General features: G+C 51.1%; 1 protein-coding gene and 2 long non-coding RNA genes across 4 annotated transcripts in view; 1 reads left to right on the forward strand and 2 right to left on the reverse strand.

Annotated features, from left to right (window-relative positions):
- Window positions 1–614: 614 nt before the first annotated feature.
- On the reverse strand, window positions 615–4,638 carry LOC140844025 (uncharacterized). The gene is made up of 3 exons (XR_012122103.1): window positions 4,410–4,638; window positions 1,074–1,138; window positions 615–970 (listed from the first exon to the last, which is right to left on the reverse strand). It is a non-coding gene; the product is annotated as an uncharacterized lncRNA (long non-coding RNA).
- The window catches only part of FOXK1 (forkhead box K1), a 60,998-nt gene continuing 40,155 nt past the window's right edge, over window positions 3,284–24,126 (forward strand). For both annotated transcript variants that reach the window (XM_073214975.1, XM_073214976.1), the window contains exon 1: window positions 3,284–3,858. In XM_073214975.1, the coding sequence (XP_073071076.1) occupies window positions 3,299–3,858 (560 nt within the window). In that variant the 5' untranslated portion in view covers window positions 3,284–3,298. The remainder of the gene's footprint in view (window positions 3,859–24,126) is intronic.
- On the reverse strand, window positions 16,430–23,552 carry LOC108392113 (uncharacterized). The gene is made up of 3 exons (XR_001851942.3): window positions 21,672–23,552; window positions 19,699–19,912; window positions 16,430–17,733 (listed from the first exon to the last, which is right to left on the reverse strand). It is a non-coding gene; the product is annotated as an uncharacterized lncRNA (long non-coding RNA).

Consider the following 24,126-nt stretch of genomic DNA (forward strand, 5'->3'; position numbering starts at 1 on the left):
AGAGTATGGCTTAATATGCTGGATCAGTAGTCAAGGACGGGTAAGATCGGGAGCTGCGCATATCAACCTAAGACAGGGCGCAGACCTAAGCTGTCTGTTACCTGAGGACGGGTAAGAATGTCACAGACTCCGGACGACCTAAGACAGGCATGATCCCGACAGCCCTTTGGTTATAAAACAATAAAGGGGGAGATGTGGGGGCCCAGCCTACGGCCAAGGCTGAGCCCCACTCTAGCTGGACAATGCCCTAAAGATGGCGCCTGCTTCCTGCTCACCACCCTTTCCCCTCTTCCCTGTTGGGGATTGGCCCAGCAGACTTTCGTACCCGTGCACAGCTCGTGCTGCCCGCTTAGAGTGGCGCGTGACACCTATCCGCTTAAAGGTCACGCATGATACTGTCCTGGATTGGTTGGGTGACTGAATATAAGGGAGCCCACCGGGAGGGAGAGGAGCTTCCCGACAACTGCTGTAACCGCCGTGAGAGATTAGACAATAAAGTCTAGAGAAGAATCAAGACCTTGGGCTTGTTGCTTCGGTCCCAAAAGGGTCGTGACAGCTTCCTGGCAATTACTGATATTGAGCATCTTTTCGTGTGCTTGCTCATCATCCATACATCATCTTCGGTGAAGGATCTATTCAAGAGGTTGTGTCTTTTTTTTTGGTCTTGTCACCTCCCAATACAGCACCTTAGATTCTGTTCCTTTTTGTTTCTGCGACCAGTTCCAAGGGCTCCTTCCTATCAGCCTAAGAGCCTGGATGTTGCAAGCACCCAAAGGCTGACTAGATTCACCCTTGCAGGCTTTTTATTTTTCCTTTTTTGAATGAATGCTCTGTAAAACAGCTTTCTAGGCCTGGAGAGGCTGGAGAGAGTGACAGGAGAATTCAGTTTCCCTATTTTGGTTCTTTAATGACTTCTGATTGGCCCTTTGCTTGGGCCTCTGTTGAAGCTGTCAGTATATCCAGTGGCCTGCTGTTGAAGGAGAAAGGGATGCAAACGATGAAATCGGTGTCTAGACGTGACAAGGTCACCATCAGTCAGCCTGGCAGTGAGTCAGTTTGTGATAAGTCCTTACATTTAATATTGAGTCAGGCCTGAGGGGTCTGGAAGCACAGATGCACCGACTGTCACCAAACAGACCTGTCATTAAAAAGTGAGAGGTTGCCTCAGATGAGCCAGAGGAAAGAACCCTAGAGGCTGGAGGCAAATTTCACTTTTTAAAAAGAGCTGTGGTAAAATGCACATCACATAAAATTCACCAGCTCAACCATTTTCAGTGCCTAGTCCAGTGTGAATTAAGCAAGTTCACATTATTGTGCAGCCCCCACCACCTGTTTCCGAAACTTTTTCACCTTGCAAAATGGAAACTCTGTCCCCACTAAACGCTGACTCCCCCATCCCATCCCCGGTCCCCTGGCACCGACCATCTACTTTCACCTTCTCAATGACCTTGACACTTTAGGGATCTCACATAAGGGGAATCAGACAGTATTTTGACTTTTTGCTGTCACTCAGCACAATGCCCCCAAGGTTCATCCATGTTGTAGCAGGTGTCAGAATTTCCTTTCTTTTGAAGGCTGAGTCATATTCCACGGCCTGTATATACCACAAGTATAAATGGATTTGGACTTGCTCCCACCTGATGGCCGCTGTGAATAATGTTGCTATGAATATGGGTGTACAAATATCTTTTCAAGACCCTGCTTTCAATTCCTTTGTTTTTCTACTTAGAGAATTGGGGGAATCATATGGTCATCTTATTTGATTTTTTGAGGAACCTCTGTACTGTTTTCCATAGCAGCTGCATCTTTTACATTCTCACCACCAGCGTGTATGTAAATGTCTTTGCATGAGATAAATATTGCTTGAATACCCCAACGTCTCTTCATCTACCTCCTTCAGCCTTTCTTGCCTGGACCCACTAGCTTCCTAACTACCTTCCACAGTCACTGACCGCTTCCCAATTCAGGCTCAACACAATAGCCAGTGATTTTATTTCACATATGTGGGTTTGCATGCTCCCCTTCTGCCTAAAACCCCTCAGTGGTTTCCACGACTCTTGGGATCAAACCCAAATCCTTATATGATACAACATGCTCCCCCTTCCCCTTTAGCTAAATCTGGTCAGCCCGCACCCACGTGGTCATTCTCACTTCTGCGCACAGTGGCCTGTCAGTCCGTCCAAGGCACCTTGCTTCCTTCCTTAGCTGGAATGCCATCCTCCCCGCCTGTCCCCCCAACTCCCAGCCCCTCCCTATTTATCTGTGGGTTTCAGTTCAAGGGTCATTCCCTAGAAAGAGATTCCTGACCCCATTTTTACTGTCCTCCTTCCTCAAGTAGGTTATCTTGTGATAGCTTCTCATAAAAATGTGGTACATGCCCTCCAGACATTTCTATTTGTGTCCATATAGTCACTCCTGATACTTGGGTTAGTAACTACAGCAGCCCCAGGCTGGAGAGTGGGTAAGCAGACAAGCTCCCCACCCTAGGCAGGCCACATCGACACAGTCACATGTCACCACTCAGCAAAGCCTCACAGGCCTTGAGACAGTGCTAATTTTATATTGATTAGTGTTTGCATTTGACTCCTGTCCGCATCTCCCCATAGACTGCAGCTCCACCAGGGAGGGCCTCTTTTCTCACACTCAATAACTATTAAACAATGGAAATGTGGAAATATTGACATCTTTTTAGGGGGACCTGGCTAAATTAGGAGGGCATGCCCAAGACACTGAAATACTAAGAGGTCCGAACGACGCCCTAACTGTCCGGGCATCTGCCTGCCCTGATCAGACTGTAAGGGCTTGCAGGGCTGTCAGTATCCCTGAACATTTGACGTGGCAATTTTTGGAGTAAATGGCTCCGGAGCACAGGGCGCACGGGCTTGCAAGCATCTTTGCGCTAACACGTTACAGAAAGCAAACCCTTAGTTTTGGTGGAAGTCTGAAGGCTCTTCATGGGTGGCGGATGGAAAGACTTGGGCCCCGGAGACTGCCGAGGGCGTTTGTCCCTTTCTGCAGTGACCCAGAATCAACGCTTTACGGTTAGGCGTTAGGCGGCGGCCCTCCCCCGCGCCCCACGAAGGACGGAAAGGCAGCCGCAGCCGCGGGCGGCGAGAGGGCGGCGAGGCAGCCCGGCGAGCTCCTCCAAGCCCCGCCGGGGTCCGCGGGCGGCGGGCGGGGCGCGCCGCCTCCGGCTCCGCTCCGCGCGATCCGTCCCGGGATCCCGCGCCGCCCGCCCGCGCCCGGAGCCCCGCCCCACGCCGCGCCGCCGCCGGAGGCCGCTCGGAGCTGCGCGAACATGGCCGAAGTCGGCGAGGACAGCGGGGCCCGCGCCCTGCTGGCGCTGCGCTCGGCGCCCTGCAGCCCCGTGCTGTGCGCCGCCGCCGCCGCCTTCCCCGCCGCCGCGCCCGCGCCCGGGCCCCCCGCGCCGTCCCCGCCGCCGCCCGCGCAGCCCCCGCCGCCGCCCGCGCAGCCCCCGCCGCCGCCGCCGCCACCGCCGCCGGGCGCGATCGCGGGGGCCGCGGGGGGCCCGGGCGCGGACACGGGGGGCCCGGCGGGCGAGGCCCTGGTGGCCGCCGCCGCCGCCTGCGTGCGCCGCAGTCCCGGGCCTGCGCTGGCGCGCCTCGAGGGCCGCGAGTTCGAGTTCCTCATGCGGCAGCCGAGCGTCACCATCGGCCGCAACTCGTCGCAGGGCTCGGTGGACCTGAGCATGGGCCTGTCGAGCTTCATCTCGCGGCGCCATCTGCAGCTCAGCTTCCAGGAGCCGCACTTCTATCTGCGCTGCCTCGGCAAGAACGGCGTCTTCGTGGACGGAGCCTTCCAGCGGCGCGGCGCGCCCGCCCTGCAGCTGCCCAAACAGTGAGTGTGCGGCCGGCTTCGCCCCGGCTCCCTACCCGACCTACACCCGGAGTCACCTCGACCCCCAGCCTTGCCCAGCCTAAACCCTGGGGACACATCAACCGCAGCTCGGGCCCGGGCTCCGGGCCCGATCCCAGCCGACCTGGACAGGGGATCACACACGGCCCGAACCCGGAGAACACCCCTGACACCCGCCCAGCTTGAGCCCCAAGGGTCACCCCTGCTCCTCCTGGGCCGGGGTTCAGGGCCGCTCCCGTTGCCCCCAACACCCGACGTGGACACTGGCTCACTCTGGCCCCACCGCGTCCTGGGCCCCGAGTGGTCCACAAGCGTCTCCCCCTGGCCTGGCCCCAGAGTCGCCCCCGCACGCGCTCCCAAGAAGGGTTGCATCAGGTGGTGCGACTCCCAAAGGTGCGGGGTCCCCCGGGAGCAGCGCCCTTTGAGGCTGCGCCCCGCAGTGGGGCCAGGTCTGAACCTGCCGCGACTTGGATGGGGAGGGGACGTTCCCATCCCCAGGGCAGGGAAAGGCAGTAAGTGCCCTGGCCGTCCACCTGAGGCATGGCCCTAGGGGCGCGGTGTTGCTGGCCCCGCTCTGCCGCAGCCAGGATTCCGGGCAGGAAGGGGAAACGGGAGGACCTGGGGGCTGGGCTGCCGTGCCCTGTGCTTCAGAAGGTCCTCCAGGTGCCCACTTTCTCCTCTTCCTGTTCTCACAGACACTTTAAACCCCCATTTGCCCTGCCCCCAGAGATCCCTGCTTTCTCAAGATCTGTTGATCAGGAGAAAGCCTATTTAATTACTCATTTCCTCTTTAGGCACTTTCTTTTCTGGGTAGTAATTGCTTTTAACTCCTCGCCGGTGTTTATATTTCTCCAGCGTGCACGTTGCAGAGTCATCTCTGCTGTATAATTACTCTCTCATCCGTCAGCACCCTGAGTCTGGGGGATTTTTGCTGGGGTAGTTCCCAGGGCCCAAAGCTGCTTTCTGCCAGGGTCTCTCCTCTCTAGGGTCTTGGCATGTTTGGCTGTAAATAGTGGGCTGAGTCAGTTGTCCTGTGTGGCACCAACAGGGACCCTCCTGTGGGCCTGAGAGGGAGAGCATCCCTTCTTCTCCCAAACAGGAAAGGTACGCCTTTGAGCAAAATCAGGACAGGGGAATAACAGTTGTCCCATCCTGTGATTGTTATGACTCTAGTTCCGTCTTTTGGTAGCCTGCCCACTCTCTCCTTTCCTTCTCCAAATGCCTTTCAGGCCAGATGCTCCTGTGAGAAACTAGCATGTAAACAGCTCCTCTCCTCCCTGCCCTGAAGCGCCTACGCGCCTGATTGTGCTCAGCTGCACACCGTCTGGGGTCTGTAAGTGCTTGCACTGAGAGGCTGGTTTTCAGAGGCCCCTGCCTGGCTGTTGAAGTGTGTGCTCCTGACCGAGGCCTAGCTTTTGGAATCTCCAAGGCACTATTATGTTCTCTTAACTCAAGGGGAAGAGATTTCAGCCTGTGGAGTCCTATGATCATCTACTGAATAGGCCAGTACTGCCGTTCATAGGCCCTGCAGGGTCATGCCTGCTGGGGAGCTCACCTTCTTAGCGGGCCTGCAGCACTGTGGTGGGGCTGGCAGCCTGACCATCAGGATGTCTCACAGCCCTGTGCCTGTCTGACTAAAGCTGTGAGTCTGAGCACTGTCCACGTGGGCAGCAATGTCAGACATACAAGGCCGCAGGAGCCACCATGAGTGGATGTCCGTGTCCCCCCTCCTGGAGGAAGGCTGTGTGCTTCTGAAAACTGTCAAAGCCCCTTAAGAACATGGCCAGCAGTTTGAGTGGTTTTACATGTTTTATTTTAGAAAACTTAACCCTCTGCAGACACCTATGTAGAATGGGCTGTTATAAACTTCTTTTAAGCATTAGATCAAGGTTCCTTGGCCCATCCCACTTAAGGTAGTCAAGAAATTTTAATGAATTCAGAGCCCAGAAGTTGAATGTATACATTTTTGTCACTCCAAAGTTGGAAATTGATGACAGACTTTCAAAGAATGGCAGTACTATTTCCTCTCAGGCTTTGGTATGCAATTTTGCCATTAATATTTGAAGTTACACATTTTTTTACCATAGATTTGAAATTCTTACTGTATTGATGCTTGGTTGACCGTGCTTGGATTTCATGAGCTGCAGTTGTGTGGGACTTGGAGCTTTTATTTGCGTTCTGGGGCTGCGCAGTCTTTCCCCACTGGTGGCGTCTGTGTAGGGCTGCAGCGTGTGCCCTGAGTCTGGGGGATTTTTGCTGGGGTAGTTCCCAGGGCCCAAAGCTGCTTTCTACCAGGGTCTCCCCTCTCTAGGGTCTTGGCATGTTTGGCAACCCCAGGATAGCCCCACTCTGCCATTCCTCCCTTTTCTGTCCCACTCAAGACAGCATGCTGGTTAAGGGGACTACCAGTGTTGACCCCCATTTGTTACTACAATCATTTTTTTCCAAAATACCAATATTTTTAAATCAATTTATGGAAAAAATAGTTTCTTGGGACACAACTTAGAGCTGATGTGTGAGACTGCCACTCTCAAGAGCCCACTGCAGCCCCAGGCAGGAAAGTTCCCAGGGGCTGGAGCCGTTGACGCTGCTTCCGTGACCTTGGCAGGCTGGATGTCCCACTCCGAGGGCCCCTCCTAGCCGAGAAGCTTCCTGGGGGCCGAGCTGAGGAGAGGCAGCACGGGAACAGACTGACAGGAGGTGCGCACAACTGAGTTGTGTTTGTTGAGTTAACAACCCGATGACTGAGTGACTTTGCAGCTCAAAGAGAAGGAAAGTGGTGTTCTTAACTTCGCGTGGAACTTCGCATGGTTTCCTGAGTGGACAACCCGCCTGCCGAGGGAACGGGTGTGCATGCCTACCAGCCTGCCGGGAGTCGGGATGGGTGCGGCTGTGCATGTGTGTGACTGTAGTTCTTTGTACCTACCGTCAGATTTGGAACCTGAGTTGGCTGTTCTATGTGAACTGAAGGAAGACCCATGTGCACCCCTTCCTTTCCCTCACCTATTTTTTCCCAACCCCTAACACTTTTATAATAAACGTGGACTACTTGAACAATGACAGTAAAAACAAAACTTGTTTGTGGTGGCTTCTGCTACTGGTAAATTTGGGGGGATTCTTTTTTTTTTCCTTTTTCCTTTTCTGTGTTTTCCAAATTCTCTGCAGTGAGCATGGCTCTTTCTAAACACCAGCACTTCTTACTACAGAAAATTTCAAACATAAAAATAGAGCAGTGAGTGCACTTCTATTGCTTCAGCGATTACCATGTTATGGACCACACTCGTCTTATCTTCGTCCCACTCATCCCCCAGTTATTTGGAAGCAAATCACAAATGACAGGTTATTCTGTCTGTAAATACTTCAATAAAAGATAAAGGTTCTTTTAAAAAAAAACCTAACCACAATGTTATTATCAAACCTTTAAAATTAGTAACAATTTCTCACTATCATCAAACATCCAGCGTTTGGATTTCCCTTGCTGCCTCCTGAATTTTCTTTTCTCTGACAGTGGATTTGTTTGGTCCAGACACAGTGGCATGCCCCCGCCCCCCCCTCCCCCCCCCCCCCCGTGCTCCACGCCTTTGCCACAGGCTCTGTCTCCCGCTTTGTCCTGCTGAGGAAATGGTCACATGTCCTGTGTGGTCTCCCCCCGGTCTGCTTTATGGAGTGGGTGCCCACAAATCCTTACATCCTCTCCCCTGTCATTCCTGTGAGCTGGTTGTTGGACCCGGAGATTTCATCAGGTTCAGGTTTGATGTTTTCTGCCGCAACTGCCTCACAGGCAGCAGTGCACGCATCTGTTAGGAAGCGGTGGTGTTGTCCATCTCCCTTAGCAGCTTTGGCAGCCACTGCTGAAGCCCCGGCTTTATCACCGTCTGTGCTCTGTGATTCACCTTGGCTGCTGGGGGACCCATGGGGCTGCACTGCTGCCGATGCGCTGTGCCCTCTGCAGGACGAGGCTTCAGCCTGTGGACCCTGGTGAAAAGTAGTTAACTGTAACCATCAAAGAAAGCAATAATTAACATGGATTCAATGTACTAGCTCCCAATAATAGTTAAATAATTGCTTTAGGATCCATGAAAACATACAGAATGTAGCGTCTCCTTGCTGTTCCAACTGGTCACTTGGAGAATATCAAATTAGTTACTAGCCATCACATAAGTAGTTACCAGACTGAAATTGTTTTTAAGTTAATTGTAGAAGGCCCTAGTGCAGCCGTAAGGAAGACAGCCCGTGTTTGCTAAGCCTAGCAACATGACATCCCAGGAAGCAGTGCTGTGTTCCTTTTGTCCCCATCTCTGTGCCTCCCCAGTCCAGCGGGAGCTGTGGGGCCCTTATGTGACCTGACACCCCCACCGTGGGGGCTTGTCCAGGAGTGGGTGTAGGTGCTGAGCGGGTTTGCACTTAGACACGAGAGCATGTCCCTTTGTTCATTTCCAGTGGCTGGAACTGGAAGATGTAACGACAGAGGTTCAGGTGGCCCTGTCCCCACGTGGGGAGGGGGGTGCACTGTGACATGTGCTCATGTGTGCAGAGCTGGAAGGGCCTCGGAACTACGTGGGAGACAAAGTCACTTGAATCTGACTCATGGAGACCTGGATGAGGTGGCCCTGGAACTGGGAGGAAGAGGTTTAGCTGAACGCTCTTCTGAAGGAAGAAATGTTTGAATCTGGAGGCTGAAGAAATGTTTTTAAAGTGAAGCTCCTTAGTGAAGCTGGAAGGTTGGGAGGAGAGCCTTGAGAGTCAGTTATATGGTATCTGGAGAGTGTGGTCAGAATAGGAAATGTAGCATTTTCTCTAATTGAGTGCTTTATCCTGGTGTTCTTCTTAGCTGGCAGTTACTTTGTATCACATATGTTTTTTCCAAGTTAGACTGTCATCTTGTTATAAACTAACTATAAGAGGTTTATGGGAGTGTAGGAGATTGGGAGCTAGTACATTGAATCCATGTTAATAAAAACATGTGCTACTTTCTAGTATTTAGTTCACAGTGATTTTTTTGGGCTTGTCACCAGCACGAAAAAAATGTATATAGCATTTTAAAAGCCAGTCTGTGAGGATGTTATTTATCATGTTGTATGTGTTGAATTTATAATAAATTTATGAATGCCTTTGTCACTGCTGAAGGAGCAGGATTGGTAGGTGCGTGAAGGGTATTAAATAGTTTTCATGCTTTTCATAGTTAATAATTCTGAAAAAGACAGTTATGTTTAAAATGATGTGATGAAAGGCAGTGAGAGCATTTGATTTGGAGACACAGTAATTTACTATTTGCTGTTTTGCATCTTGTGAATGTCAGGGGATAAACTTGCTAAATTAATGACAACTCAAATTACAGCAGTGCCTCATTTCCATAATTACCCCACATTTAAAGCATTTCATATTAACATGGGAGGATTATATAAAATGCTTTTACTTTGATTTCCTGGAAATAAGCCCTTGCATTGTGACTTCTTAGGAGATTTCGTGGTTAATTTTCATGGCTGCTATTACTTTTCATGAGTTTCTAGTTTCCTGGTAAAATGGTGCTGGTTGATTAAAAAGAAAGATGGAATCTGCACGTGAGCTTATTTTGTGGAAAAGAGAAGCCAAGGAGGCCTGCGGGGGACGGACCAGGAGTCTGACCGTTTGGCAGCATCCCGGCTGCCTGATGGTGACTGGCCCCCGGACTGTGCCCCTTCAGGCCTCACTTGACCGGCTTCCACCGGCTGCATGGGCTCCTTGGATGTTGTGAAAATGAGGTGGGCAGGTTTGACTTTACTGACGCACAACAGTTCCAGCGTTGGATCCTGAGCTGCTTGAAATGTGTGGCCTCTCTCTCCTAAGAATAACTTTCAGTAGACACGCAGGCAGAGATGCATGGTTTATACATGATTTGATTAAGAAGGAACTGTTTTGCCTCTGGAACATGTTTAACCATGCTAAGCAAGGAACGAACTGATCTTCCCTTTATGTCCTCAGAGGGCTCTCCTTCTGGCACATGTGTGCAGAGCTGAACTCTGACCACATCACCACCCTGCTGGAAACCCCAGCTGCTGCCGGGTGCTCACAGGGCCAGGCCCAGCCCCTTAGCAGAGGTCCCTGCGATTCTAGACGTCTTACCCTAACCTGCCACCCTGAGTTTCAAGGGACACAGTTCCCTTTGGGCAGAGATGCCTCTGGGCATGCTGTACCTTATTCTGTCAGGTCTCAAGGTGTTGGTACAGGGGCCTTTTTACACCCTCACATTGGGGACCCCACAGAGCTTTTATTTATCTGGGATTTGTCTGCTACACTTACCATATGAGAAAGTAGAACTGAGAAATTAAAATATATGTATATGTTAATCTATTCAAAAATAGCAATAATAAACCTATTTCAGAAGTAATTTTTATGAAAAAAAAAAACAATTTCCTGGGCATTCATTCTTCTAAAAGTGTTTAATGTCTGGCTTAATTAATGACAGCTGGATTTTCATAGCTGCTTCTGCCTTCGGTCTGCCTTGATGGGTCATTTTGGTTAAGTGTACAAAGAAAATCTGTTCTCATACATACATGTAGCTGGAAAAAGGAGGGGTGTTTTAGCAGACTTTCAGACCATCTAGGATGTTTGATACCTCACTGAAACTGGGCAGGTGGTAGTTTCTGAAAGGCTAATTGCATTATGGAAGAGTTTTCATCAGTGGACTTCGTGTACTATTACATCTAATTCCATTTCTGTATCTTGCATTTTGAGTAGGTCTTTTTACCCATGCACGATTGTGTAACCTCCTGCATTTGTCATTGGGAAAAACGCTGATTGAATTGTGCATATCACATGATGTCAGTATGTTTTATTATACAAAGAACTTACTATACAGAAAGTATATTCTTTTATGTTTAGTTGGTTAAATTTGATCCCCTTGAACCCAACAAATCATGTTTTTGAAAATAGAAATCTTTGAAAGAAACAGGCTTTTTGATAGTTTATTTTTTAAATTGCTTTAAGTGTTGAGAGATACAGTATATTTTTGTCTAAATAAAAAATTATGTAACTTTAGTCATTGCTTTACTTGCATCTGTGATGTAACTTGACTTAAATTTAGTATTTTTCTGTATGTACAGTCAACTCTTGATTGTTTCAGATAGAATTATCCATCTTGTCACCCACTTGTTATTTTCCCCTCACCAGGCAGGGCACCAGGGGCCTTTTCCTTCTTCCTGGCTGGTTCCTGGGTGTCAGCCCTGCTCTTTACTATCAGCCTCAGGGTGGAGCCAGGAGGCAGGGGCAGCTTTGGGGGGCCACGGGGAAGGGGCTGCACCTAGGACCAGGCAAGTCTGCAAGGGATGTCAGGGACCAAGTGCGTTGCTATGGAAATAGTCTCGGCTCAGGATTTTCCATGAAACCTTCCTAAGCACATTTCTGAAACCCTGTGCCCCTTTAATAAATATTCATTCTGTCTTCCTCAGCCTGGCATTTTCCTCAGCAAATTTCTTCCCTCCTCCGGCAAATCAGTGTTACACAGAGGATAAACCTGAGCCTGCCTATTCTGAAAAGGCTTCCCTTTTTGTGATTACATCCCCAAAACAAAAGGTACTGGCTGTTCTTCCAGGACAGTTGGAGGGGCAGGTTTACCTGCACACCTCCCTTCCCTTCCCTCAGGCCCGAATTACTCTCTTTCCCAGATACTCTGGCTTTAGGGGGAACATAGAGGATTCAAAAAATAATTTTGTAGCTTATGGTTGGAATTTTGTGCCTGATTTTATGTCAGGTGGGTTGTGCTGGCTGTTGACGTGGAGTGTCCGTGGTGCTCGCCCAGGCAGTGAGCTGTAGGAGGACGTCGGCTAGAGGCCGGCTCATGCCTGGTGCTCGGGAGCCGTTGTGTTATTCAAACTCAGACAAACGCACACGCAGTTCATGGGGCCAGCTGCCCCCTGCAAACCTTCCCAGAAGTATTCCCTCCTATCATGTGACTCAGGTACAGTTCACCAATGAAATTCAATTAAGGAATATCCTATATGCTACCAGGAAGCTGTGATCAAAAATATAGTCCATGAAAAATAGTTTGTCGACCTAGTAACTCCTCAGAGCTGATTCTGACAGGATGCTAAATTGCAATCAGATGAGAACCAGATTGGGGGCCATGAAGTTCTGTGCAAAGGAAGATCATTCCTCTCCCTCCACCGCTGGGGACTGAACATCCGGTCTGTTTGGCAGGTATGTTCCTGAAGCTGGGAACAGTGACTCATCACGGCTTGGGGAAAACATCTCTCCCTGAAGACTACCCACCTCCCTGTGATTGTATTCCATATTAACCAGGCGCGTTTTATAGCCCTAATTTGGCTCCTAGCCTGTAAGAAGACTCTACTGAATATTCAGCTTTCTTAGCAGTTATGTGTTGCTCTGCAAATTGAGGTGTGAACACATTTTCTGGGCCTGCTAACCTTGGGTCAGCCAACAGGGCATGTAGGACTTACTGCAGTGACAGAAATGTTGTGTCTGTGCCATCCAGCATGGACAGCATGTGGGTGCTGAGTATTTGAAATGTGGCCAGAGACTGAAGAGCTGAATTTTTTATTGTGTTTTGTTTTCCATTTTTAGTTAAAATGGACTGCTGGTGTCCTTGAAGAGGTTGCAGGTCTCTGGGAAACCAGGCTCCTGAGTGTGGCCACAGCCTCGGCGCCCCCCCCCCCCATTTCACCTCTGAGGCACGATGTTATTTTCTGTGGTATGCTTCGAGGTGAAAAGGACAGGGCAGGGCTGGCCTAGGCTGCGGGGCTCGGGCAGGCCCTCTGAATACGGTTGTCTACAGTTACGGGTGTGGGGGAGAGCTTGCCAGTGCCACCCTTCCTTAAAGATTCTTCTTGAAACATCTTGTTGCAGAATAGGCTGCTGATTCCCCTCCATTTCTACCACCCTGGCCTGCAGACGAGTTAGAGTGGAGGGCTTCCAAATCCCCTTTACCACCCTCATTGCTGCCGCCAGAGTGGAAAGCAAGGGTATCTGAGAGGCTGTCCTGGGTGTCACAGAGAGAGGAGGAAGGTTTGCTGGTGGGGGGAAGCTTTAAAAATACCCCCGTGGCCCTTTCTTGCCTGGAGTTTACTGTACACACTTATCAGTGAATTACATGCTGACCTACCCCCTTCGTGTTAATATTTTGGTCTACACCTGCAAAGTGTAAAACTCCCCTATTAACAAATGCATGCACGTACCAGAAGGAAGAAGAAATGCTGTGAAGGGCTAGCTGGCCTTGGCCACATTTAGATTGGGGCTGCAAGCTACAGCCTATGGCCCAAATCCTCCAGGCCCTTGTGTTTATAAATGAAGTTTTTTTGGAACACAGCCACATCCATTTGTTTACATGCTGCCTGAGACTTAGTTGAGACAGAGCTCATGTGGCTGGAAAGCCTTACTGTCTGGCCCTTTACGGAAACAGTGTGCGCACCTCTGCTCTAGATCATACGCTTTCTTCCACATGGGCATATTTTACTGAACTTAATCAGTACCTTTGTATTACTGTTTTTCTTTTGCAGAGACTCTATGTTACTTAATAAGAAACATTTAATCCTGGGTGTTTCATATATTTGTTTTGCAGATGGTTAATACAAAGGAGCTCTTTTTTCATTTCTTATTTTCTAAAGAGTGTTAGTGTGTACATGTAGCAAAGGTGAGTTGTGTGTGTTTTCATTTCGCTTACTTTTTTCTTATAGGCTTTATAATGATGATTTATTTTTAGAACTTTACCATTTTGAAAAAGCCTCCAGAAGAGTTGCAAGACCAAACAACTAACTCTCATACACCCTCTGCCCAAACTCACCAATTTCTCACATTCTGAGGCATCTTCCTTAGTGGTTTCTCTACACGGATATGTGGCATCTGAGAGGGTGGGGGGGTCATAAGTATCTCATATCCCTTTTCTCTTTAATACCACAATACATGTGTCCTAAGAATAAGCGTGTTCCCACCCCACAGCCTTGTTGTTGCATTTGGGGAGGTTCATGTCGCTGCCATGCAGTCAGCTAGTCCCAGCTGGTGGGCCGGTTTCACCAGGTGTCCCAGTAGTGTCGTCGGAGTCCAGGCTCAGGAGCAGGACAGAGCCTCGCACTCAGCTCCCATCTCTGGGGTCCCTGCCCTGGGACAGCCCCTCAACCTTTCTTCGTCTGTGTTGACCTTGATATTTTTAAAGGAAACGGCAGTGATTTTATTGGCTGTCTCAGTTTAGGTTTATCTGATTAGACAAAATCCTGATTAGATTCAGGTTAAGCAACTTTGGCTAAAACGCTGGCAAGGGGGTGTGCATGCCTCTCGGTGTCACTCAGCCATGCGGTGTCCTTGGTGGTGCTGAGGTGTGTCTCTGGATCAGGTGTCCTCAGGCTTCTCCACCAGGTAGTTACTGTTTTCCTTTCTGTAATTAGTGGGTTTGGAGATGGAGTGCTGGGGTGAAGTATCAACTTTGTGTCTAGTCACGTTTAGCATTTCTGGCAGCAGTTGACCTCACTGTTTGCATGCGCCTCCTAGGTCACACTGTTCCTCTGCAAACAGTGATTATTTTATCTCTTTCTTCCACTATTTCATGTCTCGTTTCCTTTTGTCATCTTGTTGGATTGGCTGGAACTGCCAAGTAGCGCTGAATAAATGCCATCATGATGGGCTCTGTTCTCATTTCTGGCCTGATGAGGAATGCTTACGGGGCCTTTCAGAACACTGTCCGTTGGCTGCTTAAAAGCCGCTTTCTCAAGTTGGCCTTGGCAGTGCCCCACTGGGAGGAGGTCCGTGGGCTGTGCCCACAGTGCCCCAAGGCTCCTGCTCTGCTGTCCTGTGGATACTGGAGTGGTTTGGGGTTCTGTTTATCTGTTATCTGACACCCTCTGAGTGTGGTGGGAGCTGGACTGTGCTTTTCTTGTTCGCTCTTGTAGTCTCAGTACCTACCAGAATGCTTGGCACGTAGTTGGCACTTCATAAATTGTTGGCAACATGGGTAAGCGCATGAGAGAGATCTGAATGGAAAAGCCATCTGGCCGGGAAACATGATCAGAGGTCACAGTGGCTCAGCTTTTAAAAGGTCTGGTTTCTTCACCTTCCAGCTGGATGCCCTTGGGCAAGTGACCTAACCTCGAGCAGCCATCCCCTCATCTGTAAAATTATAGCTGGGTAATTATGGGGCTAAGAGTGGTGTGTTAAAAGTACTCACCCCAGTGCCTGGCACACAGACTCTTGCCACACATGCACATCATTGTCAGCACCTACTGTCATCATGACCAGGGAGGGGAGGGACTGTGTGCTCTGGGAGGTGTCTGGTGTCAGAAGTGAGATATCTCCCACTGGCGGGAACCTGGCGTAGTGCCTCAAGCTGATCACAGTGTAGAAGACCCCCTGTCTTTTAGCAGAGGTGCCCATCACTGACATGTGTCACAGAGGGTGGCATTCTCATGAGAGTGGAGAATGGAACATGGCATTGCCAAGATCCCTCCCAGCTCCTGAGGTCGGAGCAAAATTATGTTTCTCTGAGCTGCTTGTCCAGAGGAAAGGAATTCAAAGTGCAGGGGATTTGAAAAGGCAAACTTGGGTTTCACCATGAACAACCTTCATAGGCTGCAGAGACTGTCCCCAGCCGGGCAGGACCCTGAGGGAGAAGCAGGGCAGAGGCTTTGATGTGGAGCTTCAGAGTGGCCAGATCATCGCTACAGCCCTTCAGCCACCACACGCTGGGGCACAGGGCAGTTTGCAAAGGGAACACAATAAACTGCAGATGGAAGACCAGAACTGATGAAATAATGCTTATGTATTTCAAGGCATTTAAAAATACAGACATGAACAGGGGCTAACTTACCACATACTTGCATACCCATAAAGAATTGACACTGGTTCACGTTTCCTCATATTTTTTCAAGCTTTTTCTTAAATAAAAGGAACAGCACATTGCAGATGGCATCAGGGCCTCCTATGTTCCCCTTCCTACCATTTCCCTTCTCCAGGGGCAGTGACCCTGAGGATTTAAGTCCATTGTTCCTCTTACTTTCCATATGCACAGAGAAGTTTAGGGGCAGTACACATAAATGGTGTCATGCAATTTTTATTATATACTGTGTGTATCTTTAACTTCTCTGGAAGATTGCTTCATGGTGAGGCTGTTGCACACAGGTAACTGTACCCATGTCCTCGTAGCCTCACGCTGGACCCCGGCCTTCACTCTGCAGCCCTTTTGCCACCTTCCCTGTGCTCCTGGTTTGGGAGACCCTCTGGGTCCCAGGTTGAGCCCGGCTGCCTGCCCCACCCCCACTGGGCCGGGCCTGGTCGGGTCTGGGCTCCTTACTGTGTCCCACGGCTTGTCTCCAGCCACTTCTTCTGAGCTGCAGGCTATACTTGGTGGCCCCCAGTGTCTCCATCTTGGAACCAAATGGAAAGCCCACTCCGATGCCCCCTGCCACACTCCCAACATACAGTTGGTTACTGAGGCCTTGAATTCCAGTGTCACTGGCAAGAGGGCACTCAGTATGTGTTAGGTGCTCTGGGAGCTGGAGACGCAGAAGCTGGGGGCAGGGAGGATGCCTCTTTGCTCCCAGGAAGCAGGAAGAGACAGCAGGCGTGCAGAGAGCAGGCGCAGTATGGCGGGCATGCAGAGAGCAGGCGCAGTATGGCGGAAGTGCAGAGCACAGTGAGGAGAGTCCAGGGGGCAGCAGGGCTGTTGTGGATGACTTAAGATCCAAGTTACAGGCAGTAGGGGTGCCTGGGAACATCAGGGACAGAGACTTCCCAGCAGTGGGACAACAGCATGGTGTCTCGGAGGCAAGGGGATGATGGGCTCTGCCCAAAGAAGCCAGGAATTGAGGGGATAGCCTCAGGGTCCCCTAGGAAGGTTGGAAGGAGGGGAGCAATGTGGCCACCAGGGCCACCCCATGGGTTGGACTGTGGGGACCACGCTTTGGCAGAGGGACCAGAGTTCTTGTCGTGGCCATGGCTGTGGCGAGACGTCAATAGGCCTGAGGTTGTTCAGGACCTAAGTCAGTAGGGCTGGGGGATGGGCTGGCTCCACGGCTGTGGGGAGAGGGTGATGCCCTGGAACCCCCAGGGGCCACCTCTTGGGGCAGTGTCTCCAGCCCAGACTCCTGTCCGTACACTGATCCTTCCTGCATTGCCCGACCTCGTGGTGCAGGAGGGCAGAAAATGTGCATAGAATTTAAGGAGCCCATGAGGCTTGGGTGCATTTTATTCATCTGGGTTGGGGACAGAACATCTTCAAGAATTGTCTCATACTGTGGAGCAAAACTAAAAGCTTTAAAATAAAGCTGCATGATCTGCGGGAGTCCCAGGCTTGATGATATTCAGAATGCTGTTTGGAAGGTGGGAGGTCCCTTCAGAACTCTGGAATGTTTTACCTCATCTTCCAAAAGGCCAAGGTAGTATAATGCTAAATGAGCATAGAATCGCAGCCTGAAGACCCCTCAGAGAGCCTGTGTGACTGTGGTTCCACCTTGGAGGGGAACTGTGGCCATAATGTCAGGTAAGCCTCTGAGGCCAGACCTTGCCAGTCACTATGAATATAGAAACCAAGCACTGTAGGGAAAATGCATGCATATATTTGGGGGCATTGTTGTTTTTTGTAAGAATAGCTACCTGTATATTTGGAAAATTGGCTACCGCTCGGTTAACAAAATGACCTGGGAATAAATTACTGAGGCAACCGATGGAGCAGGCTATGGAGTCTGCCCTGGGAGCTTGGGTGGAACCCCTGTGAGCATCGTGCCGAGATTGCCGAGAAGACTGCCCAGTGCTCTGGGTAAACGGCGTGCCTGTTTCTGACTTCAGTGGAGTCGTCTGGATGACCCAGAAAAGATGGGCTTTTGTGGCTGATTGTCTTTAGCTCACATCCTCGTCTGTGTTTTCTGCTATTTGCTTGGCCTGTGAAATTCAGGGAAGCAGCAGGAAGGGTCCTGAGGCTGTGGGTGGAGAAGGTGTGTGCAACCCTGGAGGTGCAGGGTGAGCCCCTTCAGCAGGGGCACGGGTCTGGCCTGCCATTTCCAAATAAAGCCCACAGGTGTCTTTCTAGCTGCTGAGAGCCTCTGTGTACCAGGGACCGTCCTCACCCATCATCACCCTGTGCTAGGAGAGACAGATGTCACTGGGCCTCAGGGAGGGTATGTAAGGGCCGTCGGCCTGGGTGGGGATCTCACCAAGGTGGCCCTTGCGGGCCTTCCGAGTATGACTTGGACAGGCTGAGGACAAGGGGACAGCAGGCAGGATGGAGCTGACTGAGAGCATCTGGGAGGCTATCCCCAGCACCACAGCTCCGTCCCCAGGGCCTCCGCGGGCCCTGCACCAGGGCACCTGCCTGGCCGGCTGGGGCGCAGAAACCCTGCCCTGTGCTCCCGAGGCCTTCTGCCAGGCTGACCGCACCCACCCGCGGGGCGCTCTCCTCTAACACCCAGAGGCACTCGGTCACCCTCCAGGGCAGGTCCTGGAGTCCCACTTCATGCAGCGCCCTGGGGAGGGCAGGAGAGCCCAGAGAGCCTGAGGACTGACCTCATGGAGACAGCTTCTCTCCACTGTTTGCAGGCTGGGCTGGCATAAGATTTTCCCTAGTATTTACTTATTTTGATGTATGAGCTTGTATCAATCCAGCTAGTCTAATTCTTCTAAAGTAGATTGTTTTTGTTTTGTTTCCTAAGTGCCAGTAAGACCTGTGACAGGGCCCCCGTGGGTGGTTTTAAGCAAGGAGTGAGCTGTGTTGCTGAAGGGACTGGCAGGAGTGCGGTGACAGCCCTGCCACTCCCCACAGCCCAGGCCCCCCCCCCCACTCTGTCTGTTGTCACACTTCCTGAGGCACCTGCTTCTCCCTGCGTCCCTGCCACCCAGGCCCAGGAGCCACTCACCCCACCAGCCACTGACAGAGCCTCCCAGCTAGTCCTTCTTTCTCTCATGCGGAAAGGGACAACAGTTACTATCTCCGCCGCTTCTGAGTGTCTGGGTCGGGAGCCTTAAGCTCGCTCACACTGCTGTGCAGCAGCCCCTCCATCATCTCCAGGCCTGTCTGTCTCCCACACTGCCCCTCCGTCCCCACTGAGATCCCTGCAACCCCCAGCCCCTGGCGCCTGCCACCTACTGTCTCTGTGGATGACTCGCCTTTTCATTCTCACGCTGCTGCCAGTCTGAGCCTGTTCTCCACCAGAGGGTGCGCGGCTCCCCCCGCCCACCCCGTGGCCACCCCCGCAGCGTGACCTCACAGCCTCCTGCCCTCCCTCCAGTCTTTCCCGCCCCAGCACCGTAGCACTGCTGCCCCAGCCAGGAGCAACGTCCCCCTCCCTCCTTGGGTCACCCCACTGCCGCTTCCTCAGGGCCAGCTGGGCTCTGCATTTCTTCAGGTTTTAGTCTAGTTCAAAATTGCACATTTTTTGTATTATGTGTTTGTGTGTCCCCCCCTCCCCGCTTCCTGCTCTGTTACTCTAGAAGGTCCGTGAGGGTGGGGACCAGGCGTGGAGGCGTTTCTGCTGTGGTCTGTAAGGATTTATCTGGGCCCCTTCCCTGCCCAGTGTGTAGCTGACCCCACCGACCTGTACCAGCAGCACTGGAGGAGGAGACCCCGTCTGCCCCTCTGCAGACCCGGAGCCGAGGTGGGAGGAGGCCTCAGAGCCTAGATGATAACCATTTGAATAGTCCCAGCTGCACCAGACATCTCCCTACCCACTTAGGTCCCAGCCTTTCTGGAGACCCAGAGTCCGGAGGGTCCTGGTCCCTTCGTGCCCTTGCAACTGTGGCTTAGCATCTTCCGGTCTGGTCCCGTGATCCTGTGTGTACATCCCCTGCAAAAGGGAGCCCCAGATATACTACAGTCTGTATTGGGGATGATTAATTTTTCAAGTTTCTTACCTTCTGATACACCTTTAACTTCAAAGGATTAAACACAATTCTGACATCTGGGAGTTTGATGCATGTGATTGTAGTTTTCTAATCAATAATCATATCAACATTTTATTATAACCCCTTGGAGCCTTCATCATTTGCCGTTTTCAGAATCGTAATTTCATTTTGTTCACTGTCATCTGTGAAGCCAGGGAGGCATGATGTGTTTTTAACAAGATAACTGTAAAAAAAAAAAAAACAGTAAAAATTTTAAAGTCAGTAACTTTAAAGGAACAAATGATTCTGTCTTTGGAGAACTCTATCTGAAATTACTTCTGTCCAGAGGATTCCAGATTACTAATCTAGTAGTTAGCAGAAAGTTAAAAGTTTTGAATTCTAAAGCTTATTTTGGAGGTTTTTTTTTAATCAGCCTGCATTCTCTAATTTTCTTAAAAGACAGAATTCTTTCAGTGTCATTTCTTTTCTGAGAAGCCAGTTTTTAAAAGAAAGCCCCAAAAAGTGCAGTCTAGTTTCTGTGCTACACATCTATATAAGCTTTATTGTTTCAAATTTTTTGGTATTAAATATGCCGTGCATGCCTGTAGAAAATGTGGAAAAACTGGAAACGTGGGAAGGAAAAAACCATGAGAAGCCTCCCTCCACAGAGATGGCCACTGACCCCGCTCAGTGTGCCTCCCTTGTGTGTCTCCTTTCAAAAAGCCATAGCAGGTGCCCAGCTGAAACTGTGTGTTTGCCATTTCATAACTGCTGTTATTATTAGCCAGGGACTTTAAAGCACCTTTTTAATGCTAATGTCTGTTTAAAGAGAAGGTCAGGATCACCTTGCCTCCCCAAGCAAGGAGGTGGGTTCTGCTGCTCTCCCCACAGCCGAGCACTGAAGCAGAGGGCTGGGGCCGCAGCGGAGTCTGCACGCGCAGGCGGGCTCACCCAGCCCCAGCTGCTGGCGGACAGTGGTGGGCCCGGTGGGCTGGCCTGGGTCCTGGCCCTGACTTCATGGATTCTTGCTTCTCAGGAAGGAACCTCTCCACCCGTCTTCATCCTCAAGGCCAGATTCCTACCGATTGGATCAGATAATGGTGACCAAAATGCAAAATGTGATTCCTGGTTCTTCCTTCACTTGTTTTGTGGGGAATGTGAAAGATTCGTGGTGCCCCTCGTTCGAGGCTCATCCCCGGGGGGACCTGTTTGCAGTGTGTGGTGAGGCAGTTTTCCTTTGCTGTAAATACCATCAGTCCTGCTTGGCCCTGGGCTCAGGGTAACCCTCCTTCCCTGCCTGGGGCCACGCCCTGCCCCCTCTGGCAGCAGGGGTCTGCAGGGACTTCCCGCTGTTCTGGGGGGGGGGTGTTGTTTGTATTTTTTTTTGTTGTTTTTTGCAGAGTCTACAAATAATTTCACTGAAACAGAGAAGATAACAGCTTGTGAAAAAAACCCTCATGAGTAAACATCTTAGCTGAGTTAAAGGAACACCATCGTGGTTTCTGTGTAAGAAATGAAGGCCCCAACCTGAGGGTTTCCTGCCTTTGTCCCGGCGGGGAGGAGCTGCTGTGGAGCCCAGGCACAGACCCCGCGGCAGCCCTCAGGGACAGAGGACCTCTTCCCTTCGCCCCTGCCCTGCTTGGCGTCCCTTTTTATCAGGTGCACAGCACTGGGGGAACAGGTTACTACACAGACACTAAGGGAGAGTCCCTGGAAATCAGGACACGGGGCGACTGTGTTGGGACGGTGGGTACAAAAGAGTATCTGGCTTCGTTTTTATTTCAGAGAAAACTGTTGATGAATAGGCCGTCAGGGATGAATTGGTGGCATTGAGAATGCAATTTACATCACAATGAAACTAGTTTAGTGTACCCCGACCTGCTGAAGGCAGGCTTCTCCCTGCGTGATTATTCAGGGTTATTAATCTGTTTTATGACCCACTTTCCCCAAATGGATCGTTTCTTCTCCTTGTACTGAAATATATTCAGAGACACGGGACTCACCACGGCGAGTGAGAGGTTTTAAGAGCGGTCCACGGAATTGTGTCTTCCACCGTCCTCCGGCCGTTAGCTGGGGAGGCTGTTCGCTGGTCTTTCCGGTCTGCGTGTCCCTGGGTGCCCACTGGCCCAGTTCAGTGTGAGATCACACTGGCGGTCGATGCTCAGTTTGTCACTGTTTCTCCCAAATCTGTGTCAGCGTGGAGGGCGGGCTTGCCGCACAGGCCCCTCGGTGGACGGCCGGGTTCGCTGGGAGGAGGGGGAGGTGCCCGGGCGCAGGCGCTGCCTCAGCTTTCCAGGACCCTCAAGAATGCGCTCTTGGAAGGCCTGAGTCTTAAGCAATAAAGGCCTTTTCAGATTCCTCTTGGCGCTGCTGCTCGGCCGTGTTTTGTTTCGGGTGTTGCCCAGGAGGGCTGGAGGTCTCTAAGAGCGGTCGGCTTTGCTTTGTAAATGTCTTCTAGTTGCCAGTGATTAGGAGACAGGGCGTACTTCCTGAGCCTTGATCCAGCCTCCGTTTCACCAGCGGCTGCTAATCTGGGGGAGATTAGCCTGAGGGCGGATCAGAGTGGATCTTGGAAAAGCCACTCCCTCCGGGACGGTTGAATAGGTTAAAATCAAACTTGACCCTAAATCATCTGAAGTAATTTTCTCAGTTCAGTCTGGAATTTTTTGTAACAGAAGGAGAACAAAGGTGACTAAATTATAATAAATCCTCTATTACAAATAGAGGAGTTTGTCCCAAACCTCATCTTCTGTGTTATCTGAGAAAGGTTTCTCCCAAGCATTTGTGTGTTGAAGCCAGGCAGCCCCTGTTCTGGCAGCGCGGGGTGGCGCCTGTTCCTCCTGCCTTCTCCTTCCAACTTTGGACACAGATGTGGTGGCCACATGCTGCTGACGGAAAAGAGGCCCGTGGGAAATGCTGGCCCTGAAAGGACCAGAGCCTGGATGGACTCAAGCCTGTCCTGTGTGCCAGTGGCCTCGAATGCCATCCCCACCTCTCACCTCCCGAGGAGCCCTGTTCAGCCTTCTAGGCCCCAGTAGCCTGGCGCAGGTGAGGCCCTTTACCATGGCTCCTCGGCAGCATCCATCACGTTGCTGTGTTTATCTGCCTCCCTGACTAGGCTGCAGGCAAGGGGTTCTAGAAGCTATCATTTACTGTTTATTCTTAGGGCCTTACAGAGCCAGGCACTCAAGCGCTTAGTGACTGTTTCTTGGTGAATTAGAGGCTGAATATGCACATAATGGACTAGCTATCTCTCGACAGGCTGTGGTTGATGCCACTGCTAACCTGTGGCTTGGTGAGCTCTGGCCTTATCTGCCAACTCAGCCCGTGTTCCAGATCACAGACCCTGTCCACCCACGGGGACCCTACCAACCCATGGGGGCCCTACCCATCCACAGGGACCCTGTTCACCCACGAGGGCCCTACCCATCCACAGGGACCCTGTCCACCCACAGAGACCCTGTCCACCCACGGGGACCCTGTCCACCCACGGGGACCCTGTTCACCCACGGGGACCCTGTTCACCCACAGGGACCCTGTCCACCCATGGGACCCTGTTCACCCACAGGGACTCTGTCCACCCAGAGGGTGGGGACCCTACCCACCCACAGGGACCCTGTCTGAATTGCAGCTTCTGTCCGTGAGCGCAGACTGCCCTCCAGCAGCTGGCACAGTTGGTCTCATGGCAGGCATGTGTGGTCTGTTAGGCATTAAAAGGGTGAAGTTTCAGAATTTAATACTGGTAAAGCTGTGGACTTTGCCACAACGAAGTTTAATTCACATGATAAAAATTTTCAAATTGCATATTCTGCCGCTGATTTGAAATAAGTGGTGAAACTCCACAGTGGTAATGACAGGGTTGACACTGAGGAACCTAGTGCCAGCCCGGCATCCTCTCCGGGCTATGCTCCGATGGCATCTGTCTGGCGGGTGCAGTGGCAAGTCCCGCCGCCTCAGCAGGAGAGGGGTGGCTGAGCCCGGCGGGCAGGGCTCAGCCCAGCGCCTGCACAGAGCCATCACCGCGTGGGATCAGGATCACTCTGGAGTGTGGGGACAGAGCAGCAGGCCAAGGGAGTGACTTAAGGGAGTGACTTTAAAATTGACTTGTATGCTGGTAAGCAGATGCAGCCACCATTGTATGGTTTTTATTTTTAACAAAATGCAGTTGCATTGTTTTCTCATCTGAGGAGTTGAAAGGTCAGAGCTAAGTAGAAGACGTCATTTACTGTCGGGTGACTTTGGACGAGTGTCTTATCCCCTGCAAGCCTCAGTCTCTTCATCTGTAAGCAGTGCACGTGCTGCCTCCTTTCTGAGGCAGTGGTTGCCTTGTAGAAAGTACTGGATGAAGCACATCTCCTTCCTGGGGGTCTGCACACTTGACAGCCGATGCTTAAGACCCACACACACTGGCTTTAGATACAGTGGCATCAATCTGGATTTTAGTTGGCATTTGAGTTG

The sequence above is a fragment of the Manis javanica genome, chromosome 10 (assembly GCF_040802235.1).
Source record: "Manis javanica isolate MJ-LG chromosome 10, MJ_LKY, whole genome shotgun sequence".
Lineage (NCBI taxonomy): Eukaryota > Metazoa > Chordata > Mammalia > Pholidota > Manidae > Manis > Manis javanica.